The sequence below is a fragment of the Chaetodon auriga genome, chromosome 14 (genome assembly GCF_051107435.1).
Source record: "Chaetodon auriga isolate fChaAug3 chromosome 14, fChaAug3.hap1, whole genome shotgun sequence".
Lineage (NCBI taxonomy): Eukaryota > Metazoa > Chordata > Actinopteri > Chaetodontiformes > Chaetodontidae > Chaetodon > Chaetodon auriga.
In genome coordinates, this window is record NC_135087.1 from 2,647,196 (window position 1) to 2,668,967 (window position 21,772).

General features: G+C 43.4%; 3 protein-coding genes across 24 annotated transcripts in view; 1 reads left to right on the plus strand and 2 right to left on the minus strand.

Moving 5' to 3' along the window:
• Window positions 1-1,186, minus strand: part of mark3a (MAP/microtubule affinity-regulating kinase 3a) — a 47,249-nt gene extending 46,063 nt beyond the window's left edge. For 12 of the 22 annotated variants that reach the window (XM_076748503.1, XM_076748512.1, XM_076748506.1 and 9 more), the window contains exon 1: window positions 517-1,186. In XM_076748503.1, coding sequence (XP_076604618.1) covers window positions 517-567 — 51 coding nt within the window. In that variant the 5' untranslated portion in view covers window positions 568-1,186. The remainder of the gene's footprint in view (window positions 1-516) is intronic. The other 10 variants (XM_076748514.1, XM_076748509.1, XM_076748505.1 and 7 more) reach the window with 1 other exon arrangement.
• A 2,910-nt stretch (window positions 1,187-4,096) lies between these two features.
• eif5 (eukaryotic translation initiation factor 5) lies at window positions 4,097-11,998 on the minus strand. The gene is made up of 12 exons (XM_076748666.1): window positions 11,921-11,998; window positions 11,049-11,272; window positions 9,426-9,705; window positions 9,187-9,268; window positions 8,233-8,405; window positions 8,013-8,124; window positions 7,771-7,901; window positions 6,987-7,148; window positions 6,376-6,537; window positions 6,059-6,223; window positions 5,253-5,393; window positions 4,097-4,537 (listed from the first exon to the last, which is right to left on the minus strand). The coding sequence occupies exons 3-12, from the start codon at window positions 9,495-9,497 to the stop codon at window positions 4,439-4,441; spliced, it is 1,299 nt and encodes a 432-aa protein (XP_076604781.1). The 5' UTR covers window positions 9,498-9,705; window positions 11,049-11,272; window positions 11,921-11,998; the 3' UTR covers window positions 4,097-4,438.
• A 304-nt stretch (window positions 11,999-12,302) lies between these two features.
• Window positions 12,303-17,230, plus strand: vps29 (VPS29 retromer complex component). The gene is made up of 4 exons (XM_076749304.1): window positions 12,303-12,368; window positions 14,658-14,849; window positions 15,458-15,693; window positions 16,692-17,230. The coding sequence occupies exons 1-4, from the start codon at window positions 12,366-12,368 to the stop codon at window positions 16,807-16,809; spliced, it is 549 nt and encodes a 182-aa protein (XP_076605419.1). The 5' UTR covers window positions 12,303-12,365; the 3' UTR covers window positions 16,810-17,230.
• The last annotated feature ends 4,542 nt before the right edge of the window (window positions 17,231-21,772 follow it).

The window sequence follows — 21,772 nt, forward strand, 5'->3', positions numbered from 1 at the left end:
ATTCTGTTGGTCACCGTGAGGCGGGACTAATGAAGCCCATATTTGGAAGCTGAACGGTTGAAACCTTTGAGTGACAGCTGGCGAAGCCAATAGCGGGCCGGAACAGAAACTACTGTTGCCTGCCAGAACCAGCAGGCAAAGTACTGTAGTTTTGTCCGTGGTTAGGCCTAAATATCCCGACTACATCCTAATTACTTGCAGTCACATCAAAACTTAGCATTCGCCGATAAAAATTATAAAGGACATGGCAATAAATGCCAAAAATAGACACTGAATAAAATTAAAGGGCGTGTTTGACGTAGAGGATATGCTTGTTTACGATTTACCAACAAAGTGTAACACCCCGTGTGAGACAATTAACTATCATCCAGTCATATAGTGCACAAAAACGGCAGCAATCCGCCACAATTTCAGCCAAACTTCCACGTCCTTCTCGAAGCAATTCAACGACATTTCACAGCACTGACCCAAAGTGCAGCTAGCTAAATATCCCAACAAACAAGCCTTTATACTTACACTTTCCGTCACCTTCTCGTTGACCGTGGGCAAAGGAGTTTTTGTTGACATCTTTTATTCGTCCTTCTTCCTCCAGTCGCCGTCCGATGTCCACAATCCACCGACACCTTCTTCAGTCCGACGGCCGAAAACTGAGATTATTGCTTCGCTTTGCAGCTCTCTCCGGGGGAAACAGTCTCAGCATGGATCGTGACAATTTTCAAACCAGACCGGACGTGTTAGAGCCGAGCACCTGAACTGTTAGGGACCGAAAAAATCCTCACCAAAGAGCATAATATTCCCCTCTTCAGTATTTACATGGCGCGGACATACCGTTCAAGGCCTGTGTTCAAACTCGGCAGGCAAACGAAATCACAGCCCGTCTGTCCGTTTGGGTTTGAGTCCGTGAAGCTAACTGAACTGACGTTAAGGCGCTGTCGGTCGCCACTTCCAAAAATCGCCCCGGGCTTTTTTTCCACTAACACAACTCTGTCTAGAAACGAGCCATGGCGTCGAGTGTCACCGGGCGATGTTTCTCGGAGGGATTCAAAGGGTTTGGGTGGCTGGAATACTCGCCGTCGACTCGGTTTCTTCCATCTCCGACGGCCCAAAGTGAAGCTGGTCTGTCTGATTTAGGTGGGACCAAAATGGCTACTCAGCGGCTGGGCTGGATTAGGCTGCCTTCACGGACCCCTCCCAGGCTCCGACGTCAGAGCTTCATCATGAGCAGCCCGACAGTCAACTGCTTCATTACCAAATCATCTTCTAGAACGGCGGAAGAAGGTCTCACATCATTTATTTAAGTAAAAGTAGAAATACCACAGACTACTCCTTTTCACGTAAAAAGTCCTGCATTCAAAATGGGACTTAAGTAAAAGTACAGAAAAAAAATAAAACATTAGAGTATCGAAAGTAAAATACTCATGTAGTCAAGTGCTGTATTTAAGCACAGATTTGTGGTACTTGTACTTTATCCGATAATTTATATTTTGTGCATCTTAATACTTCTTCTCCACTACATCTCAGAAGCAAATATTATACTTTTTACTCCACTACATTTGTCATTTTCACAAAACATTTGGTCGATGCATCAAGTGTCAGAAAATGATGAAAAATGAACATTTTGCCCATATTTGAAAATCTAAAACAACATCATGAACTAACAATGTCTGATCATATAAGACAGAGAACAGCAGCAAATCCTCACAGAAGTCGGAGCCAGAGAATGTTTTGCTTCATGAATTAGATGATTATCCAAAAAGTTGTCGATTCATTTTCTGTTGACTAATTATTTAATCTTTGCAGCTCTAATCATCATCAGTTCCCTCTGTGAAGAAATAAATCAACTTCATGGATCATTCTTTCAGCTCCAGAAACACTAAAACGTAAGAGGACTCTTAAAACGTCTGTGGTGGTTGTTTAAATGAAGAAAATCAAAGTAATTTGAAGCTGCAGGAGGTGAAAAACACGCAGTCTATTCTTTTATTTATCTGTTCGAGAGGAGTTAATGTTCCCTGGACTGGTGAGACCCATTTCTGCCGCTCACTAATCAATATAAATGAATAAAAAGAGAGAAATCACTTCATTTATTGCCAATATTTTGCTTTCATTTATTTACTTATTTATCAGTGTTTGCTTTTGAAGGGGTGTTGGGTGCTGTATTGATTCATTTGCTGCTGATGCAAACTCTTTGGATTTTCTGTTCGTTCACATAAAGAGGATGAAATGTGATTTATCTATAAATAAAGGAGAGAAAAGAAAAAAGAAGTGTGCAGAGTTGTTGATGAAGAGATAAAACAGACAAACTAATCAACACTTTGATAAATATATACATAACTAAACATACATAACAAACTAATACATAAATAAAAGTCGACTACATAAAAAAAGCTGTGAAACAAACATGAATTAATTAATTATATGCTGTACATAAATCTCTTCATAAGCTTGTGAAAAGTTCTTGAAGGCATCATTTTAAACTCCATGTCCGAGAAGCTGTTATTGATCAGAGTTTACGTCAGTTTTTCTCATCACTGATGGATTTCAGTGTAGTTGCAGCAATCTGTTGTCTCATAATATTAATTTTAACAGCCTGGTTTTCAGGTTGGCCTGCAGGATTTATTCTCCACCCCAATTAAAAACCACCAGCAGACCATCAAAAAAGGTGGATAACATTTATAGAACATGTGATTTTTATTAAAAAATCTGAAATTCACAGAGGTTTTTCTAACGGCTGGTCAAAAATGTTCTTTACCTCTGTGGAGTTTGCATGTTCTCTGTGCTTTCACGTGATTTTCTCTCTTTTTCTCCACAGACATTTTAAATTACGATGCTCTCAAATGAAAGAAATTGCCACGAGTTGCGATTCAACTGCCGCTCCAAATGAGCACACCCACGGTCAGGTTTGTTGTGTCCAACGTATAGTGTTTATATTTCCGACAGCACGTGAATAGAGCATCAGTGTGTCCAGCTGAACGGGTGGCGGAAGTGAGCAAACCGGGTGACCTTATCTCATTGGTCCAGAGAGTCCCGAGAGGAGCGTCATTGGTCAGGAGGAAACGTCTCTGCGGGAATTCACTTCGCTCCAGAAGAAAACTGCGTGTGTGTATTTATACTTCCACAAATTAGAATATTACGTTAAACATATATCATTAATATTATTAAGCTCTTAAAATGCGACTTGTGCATGTAAATAGTTACTTCAACACGGTGGTTGAATGTAATCAAGTATAGTCACTTTGGGCTCATTGTGACCACATTTCTATTTTTTCCATACCAATCAATCAATCAATCAATCAATCAATCAATCAATCGAGGAAATAATCGGCAGATTCATCCAGAATGAAAAGAATCATCAGTTTCAGTCAAAATGAGCTCCACCTCGATCAACTCCAACAGTAAAACCCTGCTTTTTTTAATAATCTAATGATGTAATACACGAGTTTGCATTTCCCTGACGACACTTAAACTATCTAGATGCTTTCTATGCAGAACTTTTACTGGAGTATTTTTAATGTGGTATCAGTACTTTCACTTACTTTGAGGACCTGAATGCCTCCAGCGCTGCTTCACCTTCACATCAGTAAAGCTTCCGTTAGCAGCACGCTCACATTTTAACAGTTTTTCAATTTCTAAAGTCTGTTTGTTTCCACACAACCCAAAAAAGATTAAAACCCACATTCACATTTCTTAAAATCCCAATTTCATCTCACACGACTGCTAATATTCTGTCATCTGTCTGAGTTTCCTTTTCTGTCTCAGCTGTTTCCTGTTTATTCACCATCTGACACTTTTTGATGTGAACTAAAAGAAGTTAAAATGCTGAATTTCCAGCTGTTGTTACTGAGCCGCACAGAAACTGAAGCAGGTGGACGTCAAACCTCTCAGGCTGCGGTTTTTGAACTAATCTGACATTTAAGTCCAGATCTGTTCCTGTTAGCACGACGGAAGAGAAAGAAAGCTGTCAAATGTTGAGACTTTAGACGAGTCAACTAATGATTTCAGCTCTGATTTGGAGTCTTAGAGTCAAACCAGACGAGGCCGCGGGCCGACGCTCGAGCCTGCTCGTCTCTTCACGCCTCATCACATGAACCATCGAGTGTGGTGGATAGCAAAACATTCGTTCTTTATTGACTGGAAAAATACAGGAAAAAAAAAAGAGAAAAGGGGAAAAAAAAAAAAAGTGCAGTCAAAATGATGCCCAAACACCCATGATTAAAATCCCCAAAGCGACTTCATTCCATCAACTGAATACATCTGAAAACGACAGAGTTAATGTGCAGCAAGTAAAGCGCTACGTTAAGTCATGCCACGAAGCGGGGGGGGGGGGGGGGGGGGAGTAAAGGAGGGAAAGGCCGGCCATTCGGGTCGTACGGGGCATCGTGAGTCAAAGCCACAACACAAGAAAAGCATCATCATCATCATCATCATCATCATCAGTCTCTCAGATGGCATCGATGTCGATGTCGTCCTCCTCCTTTTCAGGCGTGTCTGGTTTCACAGTCTCCATCTTGAGCTCGCGGGCGGAGGACGAGTAAACCACCTGAGGACAGAGAACAGATTTACACCATCAGCCGGGTCTCCAGCCGATACGATCGACTCACATCGAGCGTGTTTTCCTACGAAACGCTCCTCACTATTCAACATAAAACCATTAAACCAAAGCAGCTGCACTGAGTGTGCACGGGAAACAAAACCCCGTGTGATTGATGGGAGGATTAAGAGGAGACGAGCGTGACTCATCAGACATTCAGCACCAACTTTCAGAACAAACAAACCCGCCCAGCTCTGGTCTTTAAACATCCCCCGCAGACAAGATTTCAAACTCTGCTTTCGCTACTTCATTATGCATGATGTGCTTTTTCCATAAAAAAGTTCAATTACCTGTTTAAAAATTCATTTACATGCAACATTTTCTCCCTCATTGAAAAAAAAAAAAAGATTCATAAATATACAAACATTGTTTGCTTTTTAAAGCTGCCCAAAGATGAAATGCACCGTAAATCCGCTGCAGGTTCATTTTCATGAAGCATCAAACTGTGCAGAACCTTCAAACGGTAACTTCAGCTGAGCTGACTGTCTGGATGTCTGAGCTGCAGTGAAGACTGAATTCATGTGAACGCTCACCGAAGTGTTCAGCCTCTAAAGCTTCAGCCATTTCTTTTTAAAGTTGAGCTTTAGTGTCGGTCAAACAGACGAGAGGCTCCGTCAGACAAACATGAGAGCCGAAAACAAAGAGGTGTCCGTCTGTCCGTTACCTCCACGTTCTCGTCTTCCTCCAGCTCCTCTTCCTCGCTGCCCTCGCTCTCCTCCTCCGCCTCTTTCAGCCATTTGACAAAAGGAGCAGCCTTGGCGTGGATCTCTTTGGCAAGTTCCTTAGAGACGTACTTCTTAGAAACCTGGCGGACAAACACAAAGTCGGGTTTGTTCACAGCTCCGATTAAACACGCCGCCGATCCAAACGCTGCTGCTGGCGACACTTTTAATCCTCGTTATTAGTGGAGGTGGTTTAAAGAGTCACTACACCTCCTGCCTTTCTCACACCTCCTGTCAGCAGCTTTACTGCCTAATTACAGGCGGCGCTCCAAGTAAAATTAGCTGCTCGCTGCGCGTCGCCGTACAGGAAATTACATCATACTGTGACAATAAGCATCACGGTTATTAAAGGCAGTTTAACGTTTGAACCCCAGTAAAGCTCCAGGAGTGGAATCTGCACCATGAACTCAGATATTCATCTAAAGATGGGTTTTGGAAGCCAGTGCCAAGATTTGATATTTTCTCCACAGACGTTTGTTAAAATACAAATTTCAGTTTTAAACGAGCAGAACTGGATGTTTAGTGACATTAAAGGTAAAACACATAAAAGGAGTTTAACACTCAGAAGCCTTAAATCTGATGATCATTAAATCTTAACTGGTGCTTTTTAAAGCTTGTAGGTAGCACATGTGGGAGGGATGCTACAAACACACATTTCAGCTCATTTCTTCCTGATCCCGTCTCAAAGCTCAGCCCTTTGACCTCTGAGTGACTCTCATATGCAAAGGAAAGCTTCTCACGCCCCCACCTTCTCCGCCCAGGCGAATATGACGTCCTCCTCCAGCAGGTCTGCGTCGTACAGGTCTTTGAGGATGATGGGAACGCGGGAGAGCAGCTGGACCTGATGCAGCTTCACGACGCACTCGAAACCTCCCAACAGATACTTCTGGGCCTTCTTGTTGTTGTGGCAGAACTGAAGGGAAATTTAAGCAGAAAACAGTCAAGAGACGACAACGACGCTCAAGAAGAGCGACAACACTGTCAGTTCAGCTCAGGTGAGAGTTTTTAAATCACATCTGGGCCCAAAAATAGACTTCTGACAACCAAACGCATCAGCCAGCTTACTCGCAGGAAGTGGCGTTTGTACTTCTTGATCTGGTCGCGGATGTTCTCGTTGAAGAGCAGCTCGCTGAGGATGAGGGGGCCCATGGCCTTCACATCCAGACGCTCCGCCTCCGCCAAGATCTCCTTATCGGCTCCGTCGATGGTTCCACTCTCCTTCTTTTGCTGGAAGAGGAAAGCAGTGAAGCTGAAGACCAGGTGTATTCTGGGAGTTCTCTGAATTCTTCTGTCAGTGACGATGTGGGAATTTATTCCTCTGAGCTCGTAGTTTAAATGAAGCCATCATGAAGCTCCATATTTCCAAACTTTCCTTCTTTTCTTATTGATCGTGTCGAACGGTGCTGGTGTGCTGTGATTCACTTTACATTATCAAACATTTGCTGGTTACTGCTTCACTAATGTTCAATAAATCCATTTCAGCTCATAAATAATCCTCCTTCCTTTGACTCTTATCAGGGATATCTGTCATCTGTTATCATTTTACTGACTGATTGACAGAGTAATTCAATGATAACAGATGATGAGACCTCGTTCCAGTCTAATCTTGAAGAAGGAAGTACAGCCTGGATGTTGTGAGTAAAGTCTAATATTGAATCCAGTCGGGGAAAACTCACCTTCACAAAGTTGTAGAACAGGTTGACTCTCTCCTCCAGGGGTTTCTCCAGGTCTTCGCTCAGCGTGAGGTTCTTGGCGTGGTCGCTGATCTCCTCCATTCGCCGCCTCTGCGCCTCCTCTGTAGTCTCCTCCGCCCAGTCCTCATCGTCGTCATCTCCATCCTGGCGACCAGACGCAGGGAGGACAGACGGAAAGAAAGGGTGGAGGTGGTGAGAACTGTTTCTAAAGTTTTCACTGCAGGTTCTTTCAGACAGTAAATACAAAACAGCTGACATCTGGAACATTTCGGAAAAGAAAGGAAGCGTTTATTCATGCAGACTAATCCTGTTGTTCAAAGGCTTTGGGCAAAGCAAACTGGAAACGACTCAGGGGTTAACGACCTAATCGTTTTACGCAACTGAAAAAGTTTGTGTTTGAAGAGTCTGCAGAAGGAAACGCTGCTGAAGCTTAATATGGACACAGATGAAGAAGAATCAAAAGCAGCGCTGGTCGGCGTGATCGGGAGAGGTTCCTGTTCTGCAGTGAACACACAGTCAGCTGCTCACAGGGGCTTTAACCTCAGCGACCACAAGACGGGGGAACATTTTCTTCAGCTTCCAGCAGTAAGCAAACACAGTACGTGTCCTGCAGCTATCAGGTCGTGTGTTTGCTGTTGAGAAACTCCCACATCTGTTTATACAACTGTCTGACTGTCAAAGCACTAAAGAGACTCCAGTGGCCTGATCCTGGAGCCTGTTTGGTCAAAAAGAATAGCAGGACACCTGATGAAGGGAGGAAACCCACCACAGCCTCAGGAGCATCGAAGTTGTCTTGGTTTCCAGCCTCTCCGCTGCCAGAGCCGTTCTCCTTGTCCTTCTTGCGGTTCTTCTTCTCCTTCTCTTTCTTTACAGACGCGGATCCACTATCAGTGCTCTCTGTTATCGGAGAAGCAAAAGTTCCCATTATGCTCAGTCCCAGAGGACCTGGACCTTCCACTGTGCTTCTGTTGTGTCACATTGTACCTGTCGGAAAAAGCTAAATCTCACCTGGCGGGTTTTTGAGGATGAACGTGCAGAGTTTGTGTCTGGTGTCTAGCATGCCACGGTATCCACAGGCCTTACAGGAATTACCAATGGTTTGTTTCTTGGGATTGACATGCTGCAGGAGACAAAGACAAACCTCATTACATCTAAACCTTATGAGATTTGCCATCTTTGCTTCTTAATCTTCACTGGACGTATGGTACAGATGCTGGGAAATATTTACCAGATCAGTTTCAGGGTTGTCACACTCGGGACACAGCACAAATTTTCTGATAAACCCATCAAGCATGTCCTGCAGCTTGTTCGCCTCATGGGATCCGTTGACGATGTAACGGTCGTTTTTGGTATCAAACTGGGTCTGAGCACCGAGTTCACAACCAAAAAACTTGGTCGGGTCTGCAGAGAAGATGAGAAAAGACACCAGATGTCACAATGAAATGAGAAATCAGTCCCATCTGAAAACATCAGTCATCAAAAAGGTTTTATGAAATTCAGAAAGCTTTTGCCTTTTATTTGATCCCAGCCCTTAAAAATCTCTGATTCATGAAACGTATCCTCCCTTTAACTCTCTGCCATAAAAACCTGAACCTCAAAAAGAATATTAAAAAGACTCAAGTGGTTGTCTCAGTAAAGCAGTTCAATTTGGGTCATCTGTGTCCAAAAATCCTGTCTCTTACTGCTGACACACAGTATGGACTCAGTTAGCTGTACTGTGTTCATATTGGATTATCTGGAATTCATTAAAATCAACATCCTGTCTCAACCAGAGACATGAAAAATTAAATATGTCACGCATTCAAAATGACATTTCCTCATGTCTGAACCGTCACGTGGTTACTTCATGAACAGAGGAGGACTTTTGTTTGAACAGTTTGTTGGAGAGATGAGCAGGAGGAAGCTGGTTTTGTAGTTTAGTTTGTTTGACTTCTATTAAAGCAGCTTTACATAATCCCTTCACACTGTTTAGTTAAACAGTAAATTAAAACGAGACAAAGGAGGGAGAAATGTAAAGAAAGCTTCCAAAGAGAAACACAGCATGAAAGCAGTTAAAAGACAGATATATGCTTCAAAATAACTCTGCTGCTTGGTTGATCTCCTTTCCACAGATCTTGGTTTAAAACCAGCCAAGCGGTGGAAAGAGGACGAACAGGATGATGCTGCACATGGTGTTACTCACATGTTGGAGGCCTGTTCAGTGCCTTTGCAACATCAACCATGTTGACAATGACCGTCTTGATTCCATTCCCTTTGCCTTCCACCTGGATGACATAAAGAGACGAACACACAGAGAACAGGCCATCAACACCCAAAACAAAGTGTGGGACAGGGTTATTTCTCAGGTAACTTTGCTATGTTAAAGTCAACATGATGAAGCTGTTACTTCAGACTTAAAAACCCGTGGCAGCGAGCCCTCACCTTGGCAATCAGACGGGGCATCTTGTAGCGATAGAACTGGTCTGACACGCTGCGGTTGACGTTGACAGACATTTTGGCTGGATGTTAGCACTATCAGTAAGATAAAAGGATCTTGGTTGGGGATTTTTCGGGATCTTCTGTCTGGAAAAGAGGGGATGACATAAACGACTGCAAGCGTGCTCGGTCTCTGACATGAAAAACGCTGTGCCGCTGTGGCCGCAAGCTCCTTGCTTGAAGGCTAGATTTCCACCACACAGGTTCCAACGGCTGCGCAACAGCTCTGAAAGAGGAGAGGGACAAAAACCATCAATATTTAATTTCAAATGAATAACAGTAACTTCATGTGTTCCAGCCAACTTTACTGAATAGAGTTCAAGTAGTTAGTGGGGATTTCTCAGTAACCTGTGTGTATATGCAGTGCAGTTGTATGGTTTGGTGCAAACAGTATTCAGGGAAAACTATCAAATATATTTACTGAATTTTGATCATTAATTTATTATTATTGTTATTATTTTTTCCTTTTACAGGAAACAAATATCTCCAGTCTGGTTTTAAATCCAAATATTTGCTGGCTGTCTTAGTTCTGCATGAGAGCAAACTCAATATTTGGGTTTCAGATTGCTGGTCAGACAAAACAAACTGAGGAAATGGGCAGATTAATTAAAATGAAAATAAGTGGTAGTTACAGGCCTGGTTATATAATCGATTATGTAATTAAACGTGGTTATGAACTCTTGATAGCCCACAATTCAAATAAACATAATAAAGCTGACTCCTGCGGTGCACGATTATTCCTGAATGACTGTCACTGTTAAACCAGAGCAGACTGAGTTATGACATATGTTAATGCCAAACCTCAGAGCCTCAGAGACAGCCCAGAGACACTGCAGAGCTCCTTATACAAATACTTCTCAACTTAAACAAGTTTGAGCATAAAAAGCTGCATTGCCAGACAGGTTACAAATATAAAAAGGCTGTTTTAAAGGGTCTGCACTGACAAAATACTGCTATCAAAAACCAAAACCAGCAAATCCATGCAACAGTGAGCACACACGATAGATTAGCCACAGAATAATAATAAAAGACAGCCACTAAACTGGGTGCTTTTGTGGCCATATACAGAGGAAAAATTGCTTTGTGAAAGCCTTTTGTTTTACAGGAGGGCCTCTGGCTTTAGTCACATAAGGCCTTCTCTTGTTAATAGGTCAAAAACAGGAGGCCTAGCAGCTGCCAAGCAAACTCTCCCCCCGCTGATGCCTTTAATACCAACGATCTGCGTTAGTTCTTATTTCCTCAGCTACGCCAGTGTGATTCGACGTTATTAAATGACTCACTGCTGGTTTGGCAGTGTCCACAGCTGAGGTGCTTCAGAAGGGCAGAGGTCGAGTCTATTTCAGAGGGAGGCTAGCTAGCCTAGCTGACAGCTTGGTGCAGAGTGCGTCATACAGCCACTGCACACGAGTGAGGCAACTGGGAGACGCCATTTTGATATCGAGGCACAGAAAACGTGTGATATTCCACAAAAACGCCTACTGTCGCCTTGCTCGTTTTGGGAAAACATAACCACATATCGTGTATCTCGCTAACATTTAAAATATGTAACAAATTGTTCCCACAACTTACCGTTTTCGCAAAACAAAGACATAAACACAACGCTGATCGTCCAAGAGCCGCAGTGAACGGTGGTCGATAGCTGGTGCTGGTGTTGTATTGATTGCAGCAGGGTCCGTAATGATTTTTTGGCTCTCAAAGATGCACAGTTAAACACCCTAAAGCGTCCAAACAGTGCAGGTGTCAGGCTCAGAGAAAGAGGTGGGTTATCTGGAACGTCCTCGGAGTTTGGGGACCTTTAGGACAAGAAGTGCGACGTTATTGTTATTCATACAAACTGCGGACTAAAACGCTAACGTTAGCATCATCAGGTGTGACAGCCGTTGTCGTTCGCTGGGTGGGCGGCTCAAACGTCACGCACAATATAACCGTTGTGAGAGCTAACGCTAAACAAGGCCAGTTCAGTTCTCAAACGTTCCGTTATGTCAAGCGCTTTTAACGTTATATAACACCGTTAGCATGTTGACGACAGCCAGCAAACTAGCTAAAGTTAACATTACACGTGTTTCATCACCAAATTTCCCCATATTATCTCGAATAACGTTACGCGTTCATAAAAATGCGGTTATCCTCGACCTGATATGATTAAATTCTACATCTAAGTACAGGTGCGCCGAGAATACGTTATAAAAGCAGTCACTCATAACGTAGAACTCCAGGAAATAGTCGGAGCCAGATGCTAAAGCGAAGCCAACTGACGTCCCGCAGCTAACACAGTCACTAGCCAAGTGCTGTCGACGCGGTTGGGTGAAGATATTGTGATTAAGTGGTATTCTTAACGCTGTCTAGCTAGCTAAAATTTCTATGTGGAACTACGACCATCAGTGTGAAATCTACGGCAGGATGAGCCTCGAAAAACGTGATCAAATTATTTCGCACCTTACCTCTCGAATGTTCTGCGAAATACTGCTACTCACGTCGCTTTTACCGACCACTGTCAAGGTAACAAACACAACAAACTTAGCTATTTCCGGTGATAGTATAGTTTTCAACTAAACGTCCGTTCTCGTCGTACTTGTTTATGTGATGCAGAAGTCCTTTAAGATATCAAATGTGGAAGTTTCATGGAGCCCATTTGCAAGGCTTTTTACAGTAAAAAATAATATTTATCATGTAATCTATTTTAAGAGCAGATTATAATTGTTTATGGAATTTCCCCCATCACCATAGACGTTACATTTCATTGATTTATTTTGAAAGGACAAAGGGAAGTATTATATCTTGTTTGACGCATACGCTAATTTTGCCCTTTCTCATTGGCTGACGGCTTGACGCCGTACGTGCGTAGGCGCTTCCTCAACTTGATTAGCAGAAACAGCAAAATAGAAGATGGTGAGTATGAAATGGCGAAAAGGCCACGATTTCCAGCATTTACAGCGCGCGGTCCAAGCACTTTGCTTCCATGATCGTGTCTTAGATTAGTTGTCGACGTAAGGAGAGCGACATGATGGTTTCAGCGCGTCCACACCGTCTCAATTTTGGGGTTTTCAGTGAAGCTTCATTCCGAGTTGGATCAGCGATCACATGACAGCTGAACAGTTTAGCCCCCAAAATTCAGTTGAACAAGCCGCAAGCACCCCTGAAGTCTCTCTTTTCATTTGCACGCTGGCCTTTCGGTTTGTCATGTTTGTTCTGCAAACATTCTTGTTGTCTTGTTTAATTGATTTCACGACATTTTTTTTACTTTTTCTTGTTTGCCAACCGGTTAGCTAGCAGGGCTAACAGGCTAACAGCTACTTCATACGAGCCACTTTCCCTGTGCAGCATTACTGATGTCTATCAGTCATTTATTAACCTCAATTATAACGTTCAATGATTTCAGAGGTAAGATTACTACTAAGAAGAACGTGCCCTTTAGGTCTGCAGCTACACGTCATTCATTAATTCATTCATTGTCTTTCCTGTCGGGAATTACAAAGAGTTGGACGGTAATTTGAAGATATTTCTGCAAACAACACGTTTAGATGCAGTTAAAATCTAAGTTGTTGATTGATTTTAACTGATTTCCAGTCAGCACATGATTTTGCATTTGCTCCCACTCAGTCAGGCGTAACTGTATATTTGCTTCATCATCACCACTAACCATTAACCATTAACAGTTGATTCAGCCATATTGTCGTTTAGCTCTTTCTTATTTGTTTTACAATGATTAATATCTGTCTACTCAATCCATTCACTTTTTAATTTCTAATTTCAGTTTTCCTTTGTCCCAATTCTGTCTTGTCTTTTTTTTTTTTTTTTTTATCTTTGATCATGCCTCCTATCGTTCTCTCCATGCACATCCTGCCTTTCTCCCTGTCTCACCCCCTCCCCGCCTCCCACCCCTCCTTGCCTGTCTCCGATCAACTAGGCTGGTCACCGGGTAAGTGCCCTCGCTCTGTGTTGGATCCCTGTTTTCTGCTCGCTCTTCTGCCCGCCACACTAACACGGGATGGGGATTGCACAGCTGTGGAGGTCTGCAGTGTCGTGACGGGGCGCCCGGCACGCTGCCATGCTTTAATTCCACCTGCTCTAAACAATAAATTGCTTATCTACTCAAAATACTCCAGAAATTAGTCAGAACAGGAAACCTTAAGAAACCCACATTAGATTTCAAACCCGGTACGGACTTCTGAAACGACTCAGGCAGGCGTGGAGGAACATTTCTCAAATTAATGTGATTCATTTTGGGGAATATTTACGAATGATTCATCTTTTTCAAAACAGGAAGACGTTACGAACCGAAGCTTTCCACCTCAGAAATAATAAGATATCCGGATTGGACTAATTCAAGTTTGCTGTTTCGCATTTGGTGACAGATTATTTGATGCAGTTACTGTTTAGTGTCTCTAATTAAAAAGCTTGCAATGCTTTGAAAGAAGAAGTGACAAATAATATTCCTGTAAGTTCACACATTGAGCTTCTGTTCGTCAGTCACATTTCCTGGTTTGTGTCAGAATTCACCTGGTGTTTGATCAGCTAACCTGAAATCCGGTGCAGGACAGAACCTTGAAATGCTGGTTTGTCTCTCACCAAACTTGTAACATCCTCCCACATTTAACATCCACAGCGTCGCTCTGCTGGCCAAAGGACGTCTGAGGTTATTTATGGGTTTCATGTTTAGTACAAGCCTTCAGTTTGTTGGTGTTCTGTTGACTCATTGTGTTGTGTGAAAACATGATTTTCCTGCTCTTATATTCTACATCTGTTACTGAGTGTCTGAAATCCAGCTGTGCTCATTCGGTCCATATTTTTCCTCCATTGGCTGCTTTGTTTAGGTCGTGTAAGAGGTAACGTTCACAGCCCAGTTAGAATTCAGACACTGAATAACTCAGCTTGTTACTCACAAACTTTGCTTGTTGACAAGTTTGAGCTTCATGGATTAAGCCTGTTTACCTACTGTACTGAATTCATCTGGAGTAGATTATTGCATTGATGTTATTTTGTTGGTTTTAAACAAGATACGAGACAGTTTAATAATAACTAAGTGAGGAGTGAAGCGGCTGTGGTGGAGTCTGATCTGTGGCTGTCCTCCGTCCTCGGCCCACATCCTGTCAGCCTCCAGCTGCGTCGCCCAGCCTGAGCTCCCCCGAGGCTCGACGCTGCTCGACTAACTCGTCTGTGTGTTTGTGATGCTGTCAGTTGGTCCTGGTGTTAGGTGACCTGCACATCCCCCACCGGTGCAACACCCTGCCAGCCAAGTTCAAGAAGCTGTTGGTCCCGGGGAAGATCCAGCACATTCTCTGCACAGGCAACCTCTGCACCAAGGAGAGCTATGACTACCTGAAGACCCTCGCCGGAGACGTCCACATAGTCCGAGGAGACTTCGACGAGGTCTGTGTGTGTTTGTAGACAACAATGAGAGAATGTAGAGTGAATCTGTGTTCATTACACCCCACGACGTGGGGGTTTCATCGAGGAAGGAGATTAATTAATTCAGTGGATTTAATAGAGCTGTCAGTGTGGGTGCAAAACAGAGATTTCAGCTTCTTGTTAAGTATTTAACAATGTGTTGGAGGCAAAACGCTTCAGAGAACAGCAGAGATTTTATTTTACAGTTTGAAGTAAGAGTTTTTGAACTAAGGCCACCGACGGAAAAGAAATCTAATTTATGTGGCTGAAGATTTACAGAAAGAAAGATGGAGACTGGTCTCGTGCCAGTGCTGAAGATTAATTGTGGTGTAATGAAATTCAAATTGCTCGCCTCTTTGAGCTTTAACTTCCTATTTCACAGTTTATAGAAACATCCACATTGAAAAACTGACATACTTTAATACAGTGATCCTGCAGCTCATTTGTGGTGCCTGTGTAAACCTGTGCAGGTCACAGGTTTCAGTGACTGACCACCAGGAAAAAGAGCATTAGTAGAAGAAAGGCTCTTTCAAATGAAAACAGTGCATAAACCTCACGGTGCTCGTTTCTTTTCTCATGTTCCCTCTCAGAACCTGAACTACCCGGAGCAGAAGGTGGTGACGGTGGGCCAGTTTAAGATCGGTCTCATCCACGGTCACCAGGTGATCCCGTGGGGCGACATGGCCAGTCTGGCGCTGCTCCAGAGGCAGCTGGACGTCGACATCCTCATCTCTGGGCACACACACAAGTTCGAGGCGTTCGAGAACGAAAACAAGTTCTACATCAACCCTGGCTCGGCCACGGGAGCCTACAGCGCACTGGAAAGGTAGAGGAGCTCCGATCCAACCCACAAAGGCTTCATTCAGTTTTTTAGCCTTTCGCAGTGACAATGAAACATCAGACTTCCTGTCATGTGAGCAGAGTTAATTAGAAGCAAGAAACTGTGATTATTTGTATTAGAAACCTCAACATCCTCAAACCGGATAAAATGTCCAGTCAGCATCGGACATAATTCATCATAACTCATAACTTGGCAGGCTAACGTTTGCAAACTTGTTGCACACACAACACACACACACACACACACACACACACACACACACACACACACACACCAGCAAGGATCCAAGAGCAGAATGGACTGTCAGCAGCGCTAACGCTAGCTGAGCTAGCACTGCGGTATAAACACACACCGGCCTCAAACATGCTACTCTCATGATTTAGTTGGTTGATTGAGGCTGAACGTTCACACAGTTTCTCAGTGTTACAAAATTTGTCCAACATCAGTCCCAGTCTGTGGGAGCAGCCACGTTAGCTTAGCAAGGTAAACAGGCGGAACAACAAAATCAACCATAAAACAGTGTAAAACATGGCACAACTGACAGCTGCCAACTGTTTCTGGACAAGATGTCAACAAATAAGATCTTATTCTGACCACAAATGCAAATTACAATAAAAACGTGTTTCCTCTCTCACATCTGTAGTTCAGGTTTCATGTGCTGAGGTTGTGAGATTCTGCCTCAGCCCCAAACACGGTGAACATGATGGATTTTTTATTAATGCTGCTCGTAGCGTTGAGAAATGACATTTCACAAACTCAGCTGCAGCGTTTTTGGAGCTTTCTGTCAGACAGAGTTTGTGGAAAGCGACGTTGCTGTGGATGTTTTTCACTCTGAGACGTTTGCGATCGCCTCCGGTGCGACGTACAGCACAGGTGTGCAGGTGAACAGGTGTAACAGTAGAACCAGACTGAGTGTGATTACAGGCAGTGTGGAGTGGAGGAAGAGCCTCGACCTAAAACACATCTGTCTTCTCTCCTTACAGCAACATCATCCCCTCTTTTGTATTAATGGACATCCAGGCGTCTACGGTGGTGACGTACGTTTATCAGCTGATCGGCGACGACGTCAAGGTAGAGAGAATCGAGTACAAGAAATCTTAAAGGGCAGCAGCAGCAGGAGGAGGAGGAGGAGGAGGAGGAGGAGGACGAGTTGGGTTAACGTTGCTCAGTGTATCGTTTCATTCCTTTCCACCAGGGGGCAGCAGCCCCCCTGCAGTCACCACGACGGTAATGCTGTAACAAACTGTTCAGTAACGTAACTCTAAAAGATCAATGTATTATATTGTTTATATGTCATCAGCATTTGCTTGTGTCCAAGCTGTCAGTTGGTAACTGTAGAGAATGCAATAATGTCACATGTGTTTGTTATCAACAGAATTATTTGGTGCCATTTTCTTTTTTTTTTTTCTTTGTTGTTTTCGCCCTCGTCATGTCCTGCACACGTAACAACAGGCCTTTAGCTTCAGGTAGTCGGCCTTTTTCATTCATTTCTTCCCCACAATAAAGATCTAATTTCACTTCATCAGCTGTTTTTGTCTTAAATGTTATTGGAAATAATCACACTTGTGTTTATTTGATGCTGCAAACTGCTGATGAAGCATCCCATGAATGTGTTCAACAGTCTGCCCTGTTCTCATGAACATGACATCTCAGGAGGGAATTTCTTCACTTTTGGCTTAAACTTGGACTCAACGATGAAATCATCAGGATCTGGTGGTCAAAGCTCAGATGCACTGTGACACCATGATGTTTGTTTATTCAGTGTCACTGAGGAGCAGAAGGCCGACTGTGACCATGTTTCACATTTGCTCAGATGCTGAGTTGGTGACTCTAATCACCTTCAGACCGTTGACTGTTCGGATCTTCTGTGTCGGGTTGAACATGTGTTTTACAGTCTAGCTTCTCTGCAGCAGCGTCCGTATTTGAAATATTGTAGTCCAGCAGAAGCTGATTGGTTGAGCTGATGTTGATCTTCAGGTGACTGTTGTTGTCTCTATCGTCTCCTGAACTGCTCTGGACAAACAGTCTCTAAGTGAAGATGATGTGTTTATCTGGACATTATTCACTGGAATAATTGGGTGGATGGATTAGATCCCAAAATTCCCCAAATTTTCTCCCAGCTCATTGTCAACATCAGTGGAAGTCACCAAATGTTTGGCCAAAGGGCCAAAAGCATGTGGATGCCTGAACATCTCACTCCAAAACCATCAGCATCCATCTGCTGCCATCTCAGCCTCCACCCAGCAGGTCTCAGTCTGTCCTCCAGATGTTGAACCTGACTGTCAGACTCTGTGCTCGAGGCTGTTAGGAAGCACGCTGCGGTCTAAAACATGACTGCCAGCTGCGGTATCGAGATGTCCTGTCTTGTTAAAAAGAGGCTTTGTTTCAGTTTCAGTTTCAGTTTCATGGTTTGTATGAAAGTTAACACAGGGTCAACATTTTGGCTTTTTCCAAAACCATGAAAGTAAAGCCTCAGACTGAGAGCTGGGCGGACACGGCCTCGAGCGTTCAGCCACACGGTGGAATTTAGAGTGCAAAATAAACACTGTGCTGTGCTGTAAGCCTGAACTACCACAGAGGTCACAGAGCAAACGGTTTCAGTTTTGATTCTGGTGATGTTTGGATTTTTAACACCATTACACATTTTTAAGGGGAGATTACATCATTTTTTAGTCAATATTGTTGGATTTGACTGTTTTTAGTGAACAGAGAACTCTTTGAAACATCATTTAGATCTTCATGTAGGGAAATATCTTCCAAAAATATATTTTAGCAGGCAAATAACTGTTCAAAATGTGACAAAATCAGAATATTATGCTGACTCTTTTGTCTAAAACCTCTTTAGGGGCATGAAATTAAACAGAGCTCACCATAATAAAACAGCACTATGGATGAAAGGTCAGACGGGACAGGAGACACATTTTTAACTTATTCAAGTCCGCTCTTTAATACAGCCAGAGGGTCTTATAGGTTTATTATTCACATCGAGTAAATCAGCAGCGCCTCGTCTTACAGCGTATGAAGCACGTGTGCAGAATTTAAGATCTACAGCTTAAACAGTGAATTTTATGTCAAAAACACACAGATGCTGGTCGTCTTTCTGAATGTCAAACTTTCTCCAACAAGCTAGATTTGATCTGTTCGCCCACATGAAACTCCGCTCACTTCTCAGATATTATGTGGAAGAGCCTTCAGTCTGAAAAGTTGCCTTAATCTCAGGCTGGATTAAGCATATTTGACCACATGGACCCTACAGTCGAAGGGATTTAATCTAAAATGTTCAGTCACTTTTGGAGAAATAAAATCAGCTGTGGCTTTAAAAAGCAGTGAAAACAGTGTGTGTGTGTTTCAGTTTGGCCTGAAGGTGCTGATAAAGATCTGTGTGTGTGTGTGTGTGTGTGTGTGTGTGTGTGTGTGTGTGTGTGTGTGAGCTCTGAGCTCATTTAGCACTCATACAAACTCTGGAAATGAAGAGTTTTCAGAGAGTTTTCTCTGCTGCACCGACTGCAAATCACTAGTGCAGCTTTAATGACGACTCTGCAGACTGAGCTGCTGCCGTTCTAGACCTGTTGTCTGTATTTCACCTGGATAAGACCTCAGAGGTGTGCAGTCTCACCTGCAGCGCTGAAATCTCAGGTTACACAAAATCTTATTGTGACGACTCAAATTATGACCTAAAAACGCCACAAATCTGACAAAGTGTCATCATCTGGTTCTCCTATAGAGAGTGAACTCAGAGAGTCGTCCAGTCCTTCCTCCTCCTCTTCCTCCTCCTGCAGCCTGATCCTGGCTCCTGGCAACAAAAACCAAAACATTCAACCACCTAAACATGACTATGAATGAATGAAATGAACACGGATGCTCTACATATAACATATCAGAGAGTTTACAGAAACGTTTCCGTCATTGTGAAAATCTGCTGACTCACTTCTTGGACTTCTTCTCCTCAGTGAGGGTGATGAAGTGCGTTTCTTCATCGTTCTTTGTTTTGATGCTGATGTGTTGGAAAGCCTGCGGTGTTAATCAAAGGTCAGATATCAGTGAATTAAAACATGTTCTGACACTTTTAAAGCCATCGGCCTTCGGACTGCGTGAACAGAAACAGTGTTACTATCAGTGATTTATTCATTTCTAATCGCCTTGAAAATGTGTCTTTTTATCATGTTTTTGTATATAAATATCTGTTGAAACTGTGTGTCTGATGCTCACCTGTTTGGGATTTTTGGAAGAAAGGATTTCCCAGCATTCCTTGCACTAGTGTTTATCTTCCCCTTGTGTTTTGCCCCAGAGGAAACTTCTGATCGCTGGTTGTGGCTCTCATCGGTCCTCGGTGAGGTGACAGAAGTCCCAGCAGGGTCGTCTCCTTCAGGGCTGCGACCTACAAACACAGCAAACAAATTAGTGTTAAAACCTGTTTAGAGACAGAAAGCAGGTGTGTAAATAGGATTAAAACAAGCAGGTGTTGATGGAGAACATGTCTGACCATGAAGGTTTCCAAAGAAGAAGTTGCTTTCATATATGTTCTGCAGGCCAGTAAGGAAGCAGAACCACAGAAACATCAGAAGAAGATGGTAAAATTAGACTCCGCTTGGTCAAAAACAGGACAAACGAGGCTTGGACGAACCTTTTTTTCTCACCTGCTCGTATACACCTGTGCAGCACGTTCATGTAGTGCTGGGCGATGAGGTCACAGACGTGTGCGGCGCTGTGCGAAGCCGCGATGGTGTACAGATACTCCTTCTGGGCCGGTGTTAGTGCTGCGTGCTGAGGACAGAGGTCAGAGGTCACAGACGCTCCAGCACAGTGGACAGTGACGTGAACACAGCACAGTCGCTCACAGTTCTACCTTCAGAAACGGGGCTGCGGTCATGGTTTTGGGGATCTGAATGGTCGTCACGTGTTGGAGCTGTGGCTCACGTCTCGCAGCCGGAGGTCTGTTGATTTTCCTGCTGTAATCTGTTGATACTGAGAGGACACAGACAGACAGTCAATGTGTTTCTATCCAGCTGTCTTTATGCCTCTCCACATGTAGTGTTTTTTGGACTCACAAACTCCCATTAAATGTTTGTATGCTGATAAACCAGAAGTATGGCAGCTCCATACCGAACGCTCAGATGTGACCCTGAAGGTGACGTTTGGCCCGTAAAGCTGTCAAAGACACGTGAGCCTGAACTGAGGCCTTGTATGTGGGCTTATTTAAAGTGTCAAACCAAAGAACTTCTAATTAGAAGCAGCACGAGAGTTTTCTTCCTGAAACTCATCAGGCGTGACCCGGGTCAGGCTCAGGTGTCGGATTCCTCTCTTTTCCATTGATCTGCTCACGCTGCTGTGTCCCCGATAGAAAACCTGGCTCTTGGGTTTCAAAGCAGACAGGACACTTGGCATGTTTTGTTAATTTAACAAGGAGACAGTGCTGCTCATCTGAAACCTGACCCAGAGGAAGACGCCAAAATAGACAGAGTACAGTGGATTCAATACGCTGAATGAAAAGCTGACCATTATTTGGGTTTCCTCACATTTCTGCTTGTGCTTTTCTTTGCTGCTGACTCATTTATTCTCGATAAAAACAATCTCTTTGCAGGATGTAAACTTACCCATTTTTGACTCATTCGTCCCGGTAACGCTGCAACAGACAGAGCAACATGAACGCATCGACTCAGTCAGACTAGCACAAACACACGGGTCAAAATATCGAATTAGGACACATTATTATTTGTAGACATGCAGTGAAGTGAAATTTCGCCTTTACCTTGGCAAGGCCTCGTCCTGATGGAGCCTGTGGACCGTCTGACTTCCTGCAAATGTCACTTGTTTTTTCATGTTAGGAGGATGTCCAGTGACTCAGTCCGAGCAGCAGCTGCAGCCAGTTAAGCTCCTGTTTGAGACAAATCCGTCCACACTGCAGTCAGAGCAAGTGACTCAGGTAAAGGTGTCTGATCTAAGAGGACCTTAAGGGCCAGTGGGCGTGTCCTTTCCCATAGAGCTCCAGCTAATTTGCTGGAACAGAAGAGGGAAAATACAGGAGTTCTATAATAAATATTGAAATCTGTTAAATCTGTTTTGA

Excerpts from the sequence above, each read along its gene's own strand:
- eif5 (XM_076748666.1), bottom strand. The coding sequence starts at position 9,497 with ATGTCTGTCAACGTCAACCGCAGCGTGTCAGACCAGTTCTATCGCTAC. Across the intron at positions 7,149-7,770 it reads TCGATGCTCCTGAGGCTGTG|GATGGAGATGACGACGATGA; the intron begins GTGGGTTTCCTC and ends TCTGGTCGCCAG. Across the intron at positions 4,538-5,252 it reads AGGAAGACGAGAACGTGGAG|GTGGTTTACTCGTCCTCCGC; the intron begins GTAACGGACAGA and ends CTCTGTCCTCAG.
- vps29 (XM_076749304.1), top strand. Across the intron at positions 14,850-15,457 it reads TCCGAGGAGACTTCGACGAG|AACCTGAACTACCCGGAGCA; the intron begins GTCTGTGTGTGT and ends GTTCCCTCTCAG. Across the intron at positions 15,694-16,691 it reads GCCTACAGCGCACTGGAAAG|CAACATCATCCCCTCTTTTG; the intron begins GTAGAGGAGCTC and ends CTCTCCTTACAG.